This window comes from Gadus morhua, chromosome 22 (assembly GCF_902167405.1).
Source record: "Gadus morhua chromosome 22, gadMor3.0, whole genome shotgun sequence".
NCBI classification, from domain to species: domain Eukaryota; kingdom Metazoa; phylum Chordata; class Actinopteri; order Gadiformes; family Gadidae; genus Gadus; species Gadus morhua.
Genome location: NC_044069.1, coordinates 23560581 through 23574835, shown reverse-complemented (window position 1 = coordinate 23574835; position 14255 = coordinate 23560581). Strand labels below are relative to the sequence as shown.

Here is a 14255-nt window from a genome sequence, read left to right as displayed (position 1 = left end):
TTCACCAGCAAGCTTTTTGAATCATTTGTTTACCGTTTAAAGTCATGCATCTTTCATGAACCATTCGTGCACCAGTAGTTAAGCTTTTTGAAACATTCGTTCACCAGTAGTTACAATTTTCAATCATTCGTTTAACAGTAGTGAAGCTGATTGAATCCTTCGTTTACCATTTGTTTACCAGCAGTAAAGCTTTTTGTGTACCTTCATGTAAAGTAATGCATCATACTTTCGCAAACCATTCGTTCACCAGTAGTTCTCCAATGTATTCATGACAATCAGGTCTTTGTAAAAATAAATCTATACTTTTTGAGACTGTGTTATCAAAGGTCTGCACAAATAAGTCCCTATCTTCATTCTTATAATCTTTTGGGAGTTATTTTTAACGGTATATAACATGGTTAAAAAGATGGATGCCAATTTCAAAACCAAAGTTAATTTAGTTAGCAGGTAGGTGACCGGTATTGTTAAATCATTGTTGTCCTTGAACAAAAATACACATGGGGCAACATTGTTCATAGATTAGATAGCTGTTCATTATTCGTTGAGGTTATCTGTTGACAATTAAGATATTGCTTTCCTAATAACCTTCTCCGATCCAATGACAGGTCTGCTTGGGGTTACTGCAGGTTTGTGATATATGTTGATAAATATATTGAACCATTTCAATATTTTTGAGTGGAGAGGGTGCCAAAGTCAAATCATCAAATCATATATCAGACTGAAACCTGCCAGCAGGTGGGCCAATTAGTACGGTCAGTACGTTGTGCTTGCCAAAGTCCCATTTAGACACTTGTGTCGATGACAATAAATAACCTGCACTGCTGGATGGCCTCTGGGCATTATGGACTCCCTAGTCAAGTCTTCTTCTATAGATTGTAGCAACCTCTGATGTAGCTGCCCTGTGTTGAAGACAGAGGCGTAGCCACGGCTGGGCCTGGACAGGCCTAAGCCCGCCTACTTGTCAGTCTTACCCATCCAATCAGAGGGCGAGAGAGAGAGATATGTTCACCATCTAAAAGAGGCGCACAAGTCTGCACTCCGCTAAGAGCTCAGGAATCAGTCAAGTCTCATATAGCCGGCAGCTCCCCCCCCTCCCCTCCTGAACTTTGCTGTGAGAGCCCTTCCACTGGAGCGAAGCCATTTGACATTAGGCCTGTCTGTCGGGCGAGGAGGTCTGAAGCTACGATCATGCAGTTTTGCGCAAGTTTAAAATGTTTAGCCTAATGGCGTACTGCTGGCTACGCCACTGGTTGAAGGACTATTTCCCTCTTCCCACATATTGAGCCAGACTCCTCATTTGTATAAACAAATCCCCAGAACTCTCTCACAGCAATTACAGAATTTACAATATATGGCTTAGAATTGTGTTTATGTGGGTGTATGTGTGCTTTTGTTAGTCTATCTGTGTGTGTGTGTGTGTGTGTGTGTGTGTGTGTGTGTGTGTGTGTGTGTGTGTGTGTGTGTGTGTGTGTGTTTGTGTGTGTGTGTGTGTGTGTGTGTGTGTGTGTGTGTGTGTGTGTGTGTGTTTTATTCTGACAAATGTTACGTATTTGAAGTTGCTGGTTGATGGCAAAGCAATCATAAGGTAATAATCTATAGTACCAAGGGGCTGCTTCACAACTGAGAGGTTTAACAGTACGTTTTTTTTAACATAATAATATACCTGCTTCCAGCTGGACCCAAACCATTAAACACATAATGTGATTTACGACTGAATTCAAACAATTGACCCATACTTTATAGTACTATCTGAATATCTAAAGAGAACATCTGTGAAAAACTTAACCCTAACCCTCTATTATAACATGGGGGACATGTATTGAGGAGATGCTCATGGTCCCTTTATGTTGAGGGGCTACACGACTGAGACCTAACCATGCCTGACGATAGACGATAACAATATCTATCTCCTGGCAAAACAGAGGTTACTCCACCTCGCCAGAGACCAGTCTTTCCGGTATTTCAGTCGCTTGCACAATCATGTATGTTAAAGCATTAGTAAGGCAAGCGCACCAGTCAGTATATTTGCTTTTTGACGGCGGCCTCTGTGGGATAACTTGCATGAACTTCGGACCACTGAGTTTGGTGGGCTGAACTACCCTTTACCTTCATGCGTTGCAACACTTCCTTTTAACAATAAGCCTTTACGCGTGGACATCTATAGCATTTTCATCCCTTGAGTCAAAAGAGGTATGTTTGAACAATAAATGAGAACTTGAGTTACAATTTTTATGAACTGGCGTTCATAATATGCATGTGCCCGTTAATATACATTGCCATGGACTGTATTATGCGTTACGTGTTTAGTTTGCATATATTTTCACAGATGGGTGCACACACCCGCAAATCCACCTGCTTTTCTATGCAGTTTCCCACATGAACAATCGTTGATGCCATAATATTTCAGTTTGGTTATTTGTTTGCATGTTTGTGCCGTGTATAGTCTATGTGTGTGTAAGCTTATGTTACAGTTCCAACCTGCCTAGGCACGTCAAAATAGCAGCACCAACTGCGCTCTCCGCTAGGCCATTTAGAGAAGGTAAGCGCCGGTCAGTGGCGCAATTGAAAAATCGATCAGTTAGATAGCACCATGTATCATTTGCGCCGGAACACACCTCTGTTTTTCGCAGACACGCCTCTAAGGGCGCAAGTTTATTGTCGCGAGTTTGCTGCGGGGGGAAATCAGCTTTGCGCCTGGTGCAAACTTGCAATGATACATGCGTCGGATTAGAAAGTAAATTGTGCATGGTCCAAGATAGGGCCCCATGATTGATATATGATACATACATATATAATAATTGCTTTGTGAAAATATTTTTCATCTTCTATGATACTCATTATCAATTGTGTTTAAAGTGCATGTAAAGGCATCGACCTATCACATTTGATTAAAAACAAGTCAGTGCATCATGTATAACTACAACAATATACCTTATCTCATCACTCATCTTTCCTTTGTGTTGAGAAGCTATAACACTGAGCTAGCCATGCCTGACTGCTAGATTGAAGATAAAAATATGCAAGTTCCAAATCTACCAACATTAATTTCATGAATGTTGTTCATCATTAATTTACGTGAAAGTTGTTCTTAATTCATGCAAATAAATTGACTACAATATATCGTGTGCTGGTGGCATACTACACTCAAGTCATGTTGAGGGTTTGGTAGAAGCCTATTCCACTGTCTTTTGTGTTGGCATTCTGCCTGGACTGACTTTCCACTTAGCCTTTGACGGTGGGTAGTGAGGACTTGATGCTGTAATCAAAGTTCCATTCCTCTACAAAGTGTCCGAAGTTTGAATTAGAAAACTGCGGTCCGCTGTCTGTAAAGCCCTCAATGCCCGTGGTATGGCCACCCTCTCCCAGGGCAACATGTCCCTATCCCCATCTCCATTCTGGAGCATGGGTCTTCGGTGGATGTGCCGGCTTTCAGAGGTGTGACTGGGCTGCTGGGCGTGTCCTCCGATGGGCTCCGCTACACTGTTTGGGAATGGGCTGGAGCTGGGTGCAGGCTCCCCTGTCGCCGCTGCTTGTGTGCGTCCCCGGACAGTCCCTCTGGGTCCTTTCTCTGTCTTGTGAGGCCCCACATTGGGCGCCAGTGTAGCAAGAAAGATGCCACACTCCACCTACTTGACTTTAACCAGGCTCCTCCAGACAAGCATGGATGGTGGTGGTGTTGGCACTCCCATTCGTTGTTATAACTTTGTAAACAATGATAACGGCCTGGTGCTCCATTTAGCACTGCAGGAGATCTCTCCGGTTGTGTGGGGTGATGGCTGGCTGAACCTGTGCACATATTTGTTCAATGTGGTGTGCCGCCCCACCCGGCCCCAGAACATTAAGACAGACCATAAAGACCCTGACGCAGACCATTAAGACCCTGATAGACCATTAAGACCCTGATTCAGACAATTAAGACCTTTTTGGTTTTTATATGGTTGACAACGCTGGAATAGCCATATCTATTTGGCACAAGTTAATAGTTTTTTCATCATTAATTAAATATTAGTTGTTTGCACAACCCTAACACGACCCTAACCCTAATACACGGCCATAACCCTAACACACGGCCCTAACCCTAACCATAACAAACGGCCCGAACCCTTACACGCAACCCTTACCCTAACCCTAACCAGTGACACTCTCTGGTCAGTGAAAAAGAACTATTAACTTGTGCCAAATAAATACTTTAGTAACAATCAACAAATATTAACAAAGGGTTAGGTAATGACTAGTTTGCTATTTATTATGGCACCTTATTATAAAGTGTTACCAATAAATCTATCCAAAGGAAGTCATAGGTTGAGGCAGATTAGTTCACCATGAGAATATGCATGTGTGGGCAAAATTCTATGACTGTAAGTTAAAGGGGTCACGAGATATCCTTGTTCCAAGTTTGCATATTTGACCTATTACTATAGCCAGGGGTGCACATAACTTTTTTAGTGAGTACCAGGAGATGGTTTTTGGTATGCACCCCACACATAGCCCCACGAGTAATCTTATGAAAGTTACCCAGTTTCACAAAGGAGATTCCACTTACAATACACAACTTCTTAAGCACAGTATTTTTTGCTCCACTTTTTCTTTGAATCAAACTGCAGCAGCTTGTCCACGGAGCGTTTGAATATCTCTCAAAAGGAACGTTGCGTTGCTGATTTTGCGCAGTTCTCCAGTGTGTGCAATTTTTGATATCCCGTTAGTTATGCAAAAGCGTTGTAGTGACACAAGTGACGTTATACATCCCTGATTATGGGCGCTTGGGTAATTGCATACCAGTTATGTCCACCCGTGTACATCCGTAGCCATCTTGCAATGTTTACTGACTGATTCCGTAGCAGCGCTGTCGTCCTCTGTTTAGCTCGCTTCTGACCCGCCTATATCAGATACACCGGTGTGATTGGTTTATGTTCGGATCCAGGGGAATCAGGGAATGCCTATATTAATAATTTCCAGAGTGACTCGCTGAGCATATTCAAATTGTGCTCTTTTGAGAACTCTGGATTTCCAGGGTAAGCCAGCACTTAAGGTGCATATTATAGCGCCACTCTGTAGGGAAGTCGGACCATGTCAATTGTTTCTGTCTAAACTGTAGGAATAAAGAGTCATCCGAACGTATAACAATTAGTATTACGGTAATCGAATAGAGTAATAAAGGTACAACACCATAGAACAATCATAGAACAAACATAAAACAAACATCGAACAAACAATTAAACAATCATAATAATCCGAGGCCTCATATGCGTCTGTCTAAGAGCTCCGCAAGGAGAAGTTCCCAGATGGGAGTTCGCCCTGCGTCCCACTAAGAGCTCCGCAAGGTGAAGTCCAATGCATTGGCAAAAGCATGGACTTATACAGTATTGTCAGGTCTAAGGATGCTGATAACAGCTCTGCTCCTCAATAAAACTATAGTATTGGTTAACCAGCTGGTAGTCAAAGATTGATGGAAACCCTTGTGGGTATCAGAGGGAGACGTAGCCATGCATTCAGAGTTGGAAACTTGGTGGGTTTTCCATCAACCAAGCTAAAGGCAAAGCCGGGCTTATTTCGCTTAGCCTAGGTACTTTAAGCTAGAGTTGCGTTCCATCAACGTGACTTAAGGGAATCTCCGCTAAGTAACCATGGCAGTTTATCCGACCAAATGATCCTAGTTGGTACCAGGTAAACTGTCAGGCTTACTTGAGCGGTGTTTCATAGAAGTCCTATCCGTCGGAAACAAGTGTGCCATCAGAAGGTTCCGCCAAGCCTAGTCCTCACGATTTTGTCATAAATGTACATATATGAAGTACAAACAGCCAATATTTTCACCAAGGGTCTAAGATTAAATTATGAAAATAAAATAATGAAAAGAATTGCTATCTATTGTTATTGGGGATATTTTTTAAACAATTTTTTAGACAAGTGTCTGTATTCTATCAAAATTGGGAAACAACAGTTGGATGAGTGGTCTAGCATCTGCCATATAGCACGGGCGACCCGAGTTTGCGTCCTGGGCATGTCATTGAATTCCTGCCGTTGGCTTAATTTTTGTAATTTCCTTTATATCAGAGAAATTAGGCCTAACAATTGACTTTTTATGTAATAAATATGTCTTACTTATCGCTAGAACCCAAATACAACTTAAAAAAACCCATGGTAAAGTTAATGTTAATATTAATGTTATTGATAATTCTTTGTCACAATGACAAAGACAATGCTGCATAGGATATTGCAGCCACATAAATTCCATTCAGGTGAGTTTCACGGAAGGCAGCCAAGACGACTTCTGTTGAGAAAAATACTATGTTCAGTCAATTTAGAATATACCTGTTCAAATAAGGAAAATGAATGGCATGAAAAGTTTTTTCATGCCATTGAACCCCGGACGACCGGGTGCAAGTCTGACACGTTACCACAAGACTATCTCCCTGATTTGTAATCAATAGCCATCATTACATTAAAATATGTTACACTTAATACTACTTAATCAATTAAAAAGATCGGCTATTTTATTGCCAGGTGGCCTCCCTGTTTTTATTAAGGGTTACGGTGTTCCCTTTTTTAGTTATTTTATGCTTGTACTCCTCATAGAACCTCCACAAGCAGCATCTGTTCGCCTCTGGAAAAGATCCCGCTCTGTCCTTTTCGGACATTTGATCCATGATTCGACATTCACGGTTCTGGGCTGGTTACATATCTTGTGAGGTCGCGTAATCCACGATAACGTAAGCCTGGCTTGAACTAACCTGAGCAAGGCGTGGCTGAACTGGGTTGATGGAACGGTTTTAGCCTCAAGTGGAAGTTGGCGTTAGTTCTAACCAGGCTTAATCAACTAAGCGCCGCTTTCGTTAGCGACTTTGATGGAATACCCCTTTGGTCCAAGCACACTGTGCTTGGTCCATTATCCCTAATAATAATTAAACTAACGATTACAATAGGTTTCCTAGCACTTTGTGCTTTTCCCCCTGATAAATGTTAAGCTTATTACTGTTAACTTATGAATTGAGAACTGTTAACTATACTGCTTTATAAAAGCAATGTCACACTGCTTGGATCAGGGGCGCTGGAACTAGTGGGGCCACTGCCAATTTTGTATTAATTAACTACAGCAAACAACTTCATACTGCCAAGATTCAAACTCTTATGCTACCACTTGCCACCAGGGAAGCTTGTCTGAATCTAATGTATATTCACCGTTGTCAGTTTCATGGCATGATAAATATGAATGCATATAAAGTTCAGCTGACTAACTGATAAACGTTGATTCAGCCTTACTTGAGAATGTCAATTATGGAGAGATTATGTTGAAATGTCGGTGATTTTTATTTTAATCAAGACAGCGAGACAACTTCAAATAACCTTCAAACTCTGGTAGAAAACACTAGTAGGTTGCAGTAAATTTAGGCTATGGCTCACAAACAGTTTTTAATAGAGCGGCAGACAAAAGAGGGAAAACACAAAACTTCTGAAACTTCTGATTCCAGCACCCCCGGCTTTGATTAGCTTCAGTAAAAGGTCGGAAAGGTTAAAAGTAAAAGGGCTATAAAAAACGGATAAATTATTATTATTATTATTTACATTAACAGTTAGGGAATTTAGCTGACGCTTTTATCCAACAACTATTCATGCACACATTTGCACGCCAACTGCAGAGTATGGCATGCAAGGCAACAGCCAGCTTGTCGGGAGCAGATACGCCTCGTGCCCACTGCACCGTCAGTCAAAGGACGTCGGAAGGCATGGCTGACGGATAGGGGAGCTTTCCAGGGTCGTCAGAGCCCGCCCTAGTGTAACAGTGCTTAAATTTGCATAAGCGATCTGATTGGAAGACGGATCCGTCGCTACCGAAAAAGTTGAAAATTGTCCAACTTTTTGACAGAGCGCACGGATCCACAATGCATTGCGTGTCCGTCCCCATTCAAAGTCAATGGGAATCAGTCAACGGACGGAGGCAGTGGGCACGAGGCATTACGCCTCATGCCCACTGCACCGTCAGTCAAAGGACTCAGAAGGCTTGGCTGACGGATGGGGGAGGTTTCCAAGGTCGTCAGAGCCCGAGTAGTGTCACAGTGCCTACATTTGCATACGTGATCTGATTGGATGACGGATCCGTCGCTGCCGAAAAAGTTGAACATATTTCGAATTCATTGTAGAAAGGATTTGTTACTTTCTTTTGTAAAATGTTAGTTTAATAACTCTTAGTTCAATCATTACAATGTGTACTATAGCCTTCAATTTCTCACGGTCAAACTATATAGAGCTAAATTGTTGTTAGTTTTTTGAAATTATTTTTTAGTTATTTGAAATTTTGCTTATACTTTATCAAGGTCACAAATCAAAATGCTCAATGGTGCCTAAGTTGCATCGTCTTGATTCTGAATGAGTCACGATATAAAAACAAGAAATTGCAATAAAACTTTGTATACATCCAACTGCGAGCGGTGTTTGTAATAACGCTGTTTAAAAGAATGGCGTTAGGTAACGCTGTTTTTTTTTCATCAACCGGGTAATCTAACTAATTGCTGTTTCCATTGTTACAACGCCGTTACCATCCCTGGCTCCAAACACAAACTGCTAGTGAGGAGACTGGGTGGGTTAACAACGAGATAAGCGATTATGATTGGCAAAGGCAGAGTCATGTTTCATGGTAGCCAATCGGAGCCAGTGTTTTTACACAGAAGCCAGGACACGCGCGACACACACACACACACCGATTTTTCGAACAAGTAGTGAGTAACTATAACTAATTACTTTTTTTAAGTAACGCTCCCAACACTGACTGTGAGGTTCACCTAACTTATTCATCTGGCAACCAGACTATTTTTGCTAGAAAGGCCCTCACAACAGTTGTCTGCTAGTCATGAAAGTATTACATTTTTTAACTTGTGTGCATTCAACACATATTTTTTCTCCTTCCACAGATGATATTGTTGAAGCACAAGGCAGCTGCCCTTGGATTTATGTGCATCATTACGCTCTTCTTTCTTCTAAACAATCTTTCTAAAAAACAAGACCTTATTTGCCCAGATGAGGAGTTCTATGATGAAGAAGCAGAACAGTCCTCAGGCAAACCCATAGTGTTGCTGTGGTTCTGGCCGCTTGGTGTGAAGTTTAACTTCAAGGCCTGTTCCACACACTTCCAAGTCGATAGCTGCGCGCTGACAGCTCAGAGGTCCCTGTACAGCGTGGCTGACGTGGTCATTTTCTACCACAAAGACATCGGCCCATTTCAGTGGTACATGCCGAGGGCCCCCTGCCCGTCTTTCCAGAAGTGGATCTGGTTTAACGTGGAGTCCCCGACCAACACGCTCAAGAAATCAGGCCTGGAAAACCTCTTCAACCTGACGTTGAGCTACCGGCGAGACGCCGACATCACCGTGAGGAACGAACTGACTATCAGGAGCCCGCAGACGAACACCAATGACCCGTTTGTTTTGCCAAAGAAGGACAAGCTGGTATGTTGGATTGTGAGTAATAACAATCCAAGCAGTGGAACGAGTGCAAGGGAACTGTATTATAAACAACTGGCCAACCACATTGACATTCATGTGTTTGGCGCAGCATTTTCCGGACAACCATTGTCCTATGACGACTATTACCCAACTCTCGCTAGATGTAAGTTCTATCTGTCGTTTGAGAACTCGTTACACAGAGACTACATCACAGAGAAGTTGAACGGGCCACTGGTGGCGGGGACGGTTCCTGTAGTGATGGGCCCACCCAGAGAGAACTATGAGGAGTTTTTTCCGGCCGAATCCTTCATTCATGTTGATGACTTCAAGGACCCTGAGTCACTAGCAGACTTTCTGCTCCACTTGGACCAGAGCCACACAGAGTATATGCGGTACTTTGAATGGAGAGAGTTTTACACTGTCACACCTCATCTCCTGTCCACGGAGAATGAGTTCATTCACCCCATCTGTCTGGCGTGTGAGCACATGTCGAAGGACAAAGCCTACCGTGTCAAACCAGATCTTTACAGATGGTTCTTTTCCTGAACTGAAGGGTTTGCAAATTAATTTTGTACCTGTATTAAAGAGTCAGTGAACTCTTAACTGTTTGAGATGGAATGTGAACACTATGTTATGAAAAAAAAAGCAGTTTGGGCTGAGTTTTAGGAAAGAGGCAGCGTGTTATCGTTATGTCCCACGCCAACTTTATGATAGTTTTTTTGTACTGTGTCGTTGTGTAATTGTTATGAGCGTTATAATAAGCAATGTTTTATTTGAAATGCGCCACACAACGTAGCGTTATACTATAGGTGTCCGGGAAGCTGAACCTACACTTAAATACCGACATTAAATACATCACTGCTTAGGGGGAGCTCAGAGAGACTACCTCGGAAAAGGTAGTCTGACGTCCGAAAAAGAACGCCACCTGCTTTCGCAGCAGAATGGAACGTTAATGGGGACACCTTTATCTGTGCTGGATAGATGAGCGATGATTACTTCAGTCCACTGAGTAGGCTGGTAGACTGATCTATCCAGCACAGATCTAGGTGGACACGCCCACTAGTGATGTCATATGGGGCAGATTTTCAAAACGGATTGTACGGCAAATCACACTCATACATGGTGGTATAATATGTCCCCTTTCATTTATTTTTTTGGTGAGCACAGCAAAAACATAGCATTTCACCGCTTTTTTCTCTAAATCTGGGACTTATTTCAGTAATATTGATTAAAAGGCATAGATTACTATCTTGACGATCATATAAGACAAATGAACACGTTTGAAACCATAAAATTGTGGTTTTGGGTTCACTGGCTCCTTAAGCTAACATGACAGTGATTACTGCTACCTGCGACATCTGCTGGAGATTCCGGGAGACCTTTAAAAGCTGGGTAATCTGGGTTGGTCTAGCACAGGGGTCGGCAACCTTTTCTTTGTAAAGGGCCATTTTTGTTTAGAAATGGGGCATGGAAATCTGTCTGGGGTTGCATAATATCTTTTTGCAAAAGCTATTTCGCTACTTTAGAAATTAAATAGCCTGTATAGGCATATACAACAATTTTAGTTTATTCAATGAATATAAGCAATTGCATAAAACATAGGCTACAAAACAAGCAACGTTTTTTTATTGAAGTGAATGTAATATTTAACCAGACATAAAGGGAGGAAAGCAGGAAAAATCAAAAATAATTCAAGTTGAAATGAAGTAGGTCTAGCCCTGCAGCCTTAGTCCATGTTTCTGCAAATGAAATGAATATCATTGCATCATAGAAAATATCAGCCTAACACTGTTTCTGAAAATGAAAATCATCTTTAAAATTACAACACTGGTAAACATTTTAATAGTTTAACTTTGACTGTCCAGTTCAGTGCTAAGTAGTCTTGTTGCATTGATTCCCAGCAACACTCAGGGTTTTTTCTACGAAAAACAACTTGTTATAATGAGATAATCAAACACACCCTACCTTTCGCATCAAGTTTAATGAGATTTTTGTTTCTGAATTGCATTGCAGAATTTCTGAATATCAGGGTTGTATGATGTTTTCAGCTAATATATCTTTCTCTTTTTTGGATCCATAGCTAGGCGATCTTAGCAACCTACCCTTTCATAGGCTACTGCGATCAGAAAATAGGACAAAAAAAAGATCTTGACGTATGCACGAAATATATTTAAAAAAAACGAACTGGCTCAAATGTACACATGCCATTTGCCTTTTGCAAGGAGAAATTATTTTTGAATCCAAAACAGTAAATGTAATTGTTGTTGGGATAGGCCAAAAATGATCTATGATCAGGTGGGAATTTACGGTAACCCCACCTTCTCACCAACTTGTTTCACAAATAAGAAACTGAAACAATAAACCATTTTATACATACTTTATGATTTTAGTTTTCTACTCGAGTGTCTCAACTACCTGTCCAACGTGATCTCCAAACTAAACAACAGAATAGATAGTTTGTCGCTTTTGTCCAAAGCGACTAAAGTAAGTGCATTCAACAATGAAGATATATCCCAAAAGTGCAAGAATCATTTGAGTAAATAAAGTCATAAAATAAGCATAGCAACTACTTTTCAGTGCTACAATAAAGAACCAAGAGATAGATCATTTGTTTTCATTTTTTCAATCCCCAAGATGCAATCTGAACAGATGAGTTTTCAGCTCGCAGCAGAAGAGCGGCTTTTAGCTGTCCCGATGTCAGCGGGGAGCACGTTCCACCATCGTGGAGCCAGGACAGCAAACAATCAAGATTTTGTTGAGTGGCTCCTTGCCATCCTTGTCACAGTCACCACAGAGTTGCTGGTATTGATTAAGAGGTAAGGGATGGGCGAGGCCTTTTCTGGAGAGTAGTGTAGCTCAGACTTGTCCCACAGGGGGGTGTGTCCAAATCCAAACGGAGATGACGACACGCAGAAATGTGCTTCTACCTGGGGTTCAGAATGTGAAAAATACAGAAATAGTAATGTTTCATCACATAGCTTTGTTACGGAAGGACATGTGATTGAATGACAAATCCAGTGACTTGATGAAGGGAGAAAACACACACACAAACATACATATATCCTTTATATACATATTAAGTAATATCGACATATCATCTGAATATTCTGTAAACTAAGCCAGAAGTTATATGGATTAAACCAAGTTTATTTGTTATAATTTGTCCAAATCAAATGAATGTCAAGCCCTCTACTTATGGGGGGGGGGGGGGGGTTCAGTGGGTTTTCCAAGTTTAATTTCAACAGGTAAGTGTTTTCAGGGCATACATTTAAAATACCTTCCATTCCCTTCCTATATTTAGTCAAGGTTTGAGCCAAATAAGGAGACGAGTGAGAAGTAGGCGTTCCTACTCAAGGCAGGGATTATGAAATTCCAACACCTCCTTATTCATAAAAAAAGGCATTGTTATCTGTCCGTTGGAGAGGCATTTCTTCACCTGAAGTCCATACAGCTCACTGGAGAAGATAGGATAAACCATTACAAATATTTATATTAGCCTTATTTTATACTGTGTATAGCGCTACAATATGTAATAATCAGTATAACGTTAATATCTCAATGAGGCTATATCATTTAAAAATGTTTTGTTTATATATATTTTATATAAAAATATATATATTTTTAATATATTTTTATATATAATCCCCTTTGGGGATTTATTAAGTATTTATCTACTTACTTTCTTACTTACTTACGTACTTACTTATTTACTTACTTACTTGTATATGACGGCCCTGAAGGAGACCCTGCTGAAGGAGAGGGACACCGCCTTCAGGTCTGGAGATGAGGTACATTACAGCGCTGCCAGAATCTGCCTGAAGAGAGGCATCAGGGAGGCCAAGACAGCATATAAGAGGATGATTGAGGACCACTTCAGCAGCAACAACTCACGTCAGGTGTGGCAGGGGGTCCAACACATCACAAACTACAAGTCCAGCAACCTCACAGTAACTAACGTTGATGCCTCGCTATCTGAGGAACTAAATTGCTTATTTGCCCGCTTCGAGGCTGAGACACTGGAGGTGGCCCCATCACTTCCACCAGCCCCCAGCAACGACATCTTCACTGTGCAGGCACATGAGGTGAGGCGCACACTACGGCAGTGAATCCTAGGAAAGCTGCTGGACGGATGGTGTGACGGGGAGAGTGCTGAGAGACTACGCTGACCAACTGGCTGATGTCTTCACTGATATATTCAACCAGTCCCTGTCCCAGTGCAAGATCCCACCCTGCCTGAAGTCCTCCACAATCATTCCTCTACCAAAAAAGACTACTGTCAGCAGCCTCAACGACAACCGGCCGGTGGCCCTTACACCACTAATGGATTTGGGTCTTTCACAACCCATCTGTTATTGGATTAAAGACTTTCTGACAGAGCGCTCCCAGAGATTAGAGTAGGTCTCTACACCAATGTCTGCATCCCCAGCCACCCCACACCCTTGTGTTTTGACCAGTTCCCAACCAACACGCTCACGAAATCAGTCCTGGAAATCCTCTTCAACCTGACGCTGAACTACCGGCGAGACACCGACATCACCGTGGAAAATGAACTGACTATCAGGAGCCTGCAGACGATGACCCATTTGTTTTGCCCAAGAAGGACAAGTTAGGTCCAATCAAGATTCACCCCTTCACCCAAACCCCCATCCCTACCCCTCACTTTTGCACGCTCAAGGGCAGGGTAGGGGTGTCATAATTGTCATTTTATTGAGGGGTAGGGGAAAAGGAGGGCTAACTACCCCTTGGAGGTAAGATATTGAATGGGCAGACCTGCAAACAAGGCTTATTCTAAATCTGCCCATATATGGACACGTCAGAATT

At 41.8% G+C, this 14255-nt stretch overlaps 1 protein-coding gene across 1 annotated transcript; it reads left to right on the top strand.

The window, feature by feature from the left end:
• The first annotated feature begins 1995 nt into the window (after positions 1-1995).
• On the top strand, positions 1996-12025 carry LOC115536361 (alpha-(1,3)-fucosyltransferase 9-like). The gene is made up of 2 exons (XM_030348163.1): positions 1996-2190; positions 8904-12025. The coding sequence occupies exon 2, from the start codon at positions 8904-8906 to the stop codon at positions 9978-9980; it is 1077 nt and encodes a 358-aa protein (XP_030204023.1). The 5' UTR covers positions 1996-2190; the 3' UTR covers positions 9981-12025.
• Positions 12026-14255: the final 2230 nt, after the last annotated feature.